The sequence below is a fragment of the Aplysia californica genome, unplaced genomic scaffold (assembly GCF_000002075.1).
Source record: "Aplysia californica isolate F4 #8 unplaced genomic scaffold, AplCal3.0 scaffold00015, whole genome shotgun sequence".
Taxonomy (NCBI): domain Eukaryota; kingdom Metazoa; phylum Mollusca; class Gastropoda; order Aplysiida; family Aplysiidae; genus Aplysia; species Aplysia californica.
Window position 1 is genome coordinate 1,228,692 of NW_004797285.1, and position 1,455 is coordinate 1,230,146.

The 1,455-nt window shown below is 36.9% G+C and overlaps 1 protein-coding gene across 1 annotated transcript in view; it reads right to left on the reverse strand.

Moving 5' to 3' along the window:
* Positions 1 to 1,455, reverse strand: part of LOC101861704 (organic cation transporter protein) — a gene marked incomplete in the record, with an annotated part of 24,627 nt that overhangs the window by 7,167 nt on the left and 16,005 nt on the right. The window contains 2 exon segments of the mRNA XM_005090292.3: positions 442 to 556; positions 1,095 to 1,132. Coding sequence (XP_005090349.2) covers positions 442 to 556; positions 1,095 to 1,132 — 153 coding nt within the window.

Genomic DNA, 1,455 nt, shown 5'->3' on the forward strand with positions numbered 1-1,455 from the left:
ATATTATATTATATTATACTTTTGTGTGTTTGTTTGTTTGTACGTGTAAACAAAAACCCATAACATTAAAAATATAAGCCATTAGACTGGCTAAAAAATGTTATAACAGCTATTAGTAGAATTTTAATTTCGGCGATTACTAGGGCAGAATTGCTCAGTTCACAAAGATATCATGTATTTTTCCACTAAAGCTCTACACTTATTGTTGAAACTCACAATAGTTTCTTTGTATCTTCACTTGAGGAATAAATTACCAACCTTAAGACGCTATCTAGCGTGGGTTTTTTTAAAAATAATAGTCTCTCAGTATGGACCCATTTTCACAACGAGAGTTCATTTTATACGGGCGGGAGAAGAGTTGTGAGAAAAAACAGTTGGGCAAAGGAATTTGTGGTGGTTTGAGGGGGGGGGGGTGTGAACAGACTGAGGAATCCAACTTACAACAAATAGAACATGAGTAAAGAGTTGATCCTCATCCTTGGTGTTTTAAAAAGATCAAGCATCGTGTACAGTCTCCCGTCTCCGCCATTTTCTCCCGTGATGGACTGAGATTCGTCTGAAGCATGCGAGTTGAAATAAACAATCACAAAATCATGATTTTTGTTACAGGTGTGCATGTTTCTCAACAGGATGAAATATAATTTCATTGCTTTGGCATCTAAATTTATAGCAATTATTGGATTTGTTTATACCTAATGGTTTTTCTACAGTGTAAGAAAACTTTCATTCCAACCCCATCCTACTCCTTTCTTCTCTTCTCTATCATGCATGAAAATGTGTAAAATAATAAAAATGGAAAAAAAATAATGAGAAAAGGGGGGTGGGCAGAAAAAAAGAGAAGTACGTATTACTCTGTAAGTGACATAAGACTAAAGCTGTTATTGTTTGTTGCATTCATCAAAAGACTTATAAAGGGATACGGTATTTTCTTCGGAAGTGCGGACACTGTAACTAGCAGTGTGCCTCAGAGAAAGATAACATTCCTATGTGTCCCTGCAGATCTCTGATTCTATCTCACAACACAAAATTTGTACTGACTTAGCATACCTAGAGGCACAAACTGACAGTAATAAAGAAAATCTTTAAGGTCTCACCTGCACTTACTGGTGCTTTTTGTCCCCCGGTGTTTTTTCTGCAAAATCAGATAAATGAGCGGTCGAGTGAGGAAGACGTAGGGTCAAAAGAAGGCCGAAGAAAGAAGTGAATGAGTGTGACTTGACAATACAGATTGCCACTATGATACAACAATTCCATACAGTGGTTAGCTTCACGTTATAGAGACAGCTTGTTTAAAAACCAAAAAAAACCCTTTTAAGTATTGCTCAGTATGTTGTTGTTGTTTTCAAATCCCTTTAGCCGCGAGCATTTCGCTCTATTGCTCAGTAAAGTAAGTACTTAGGGATTGAATAGGAGTCAAAATCGATAGGCAAGTAACATGACAGAGAGAGAGGGGGG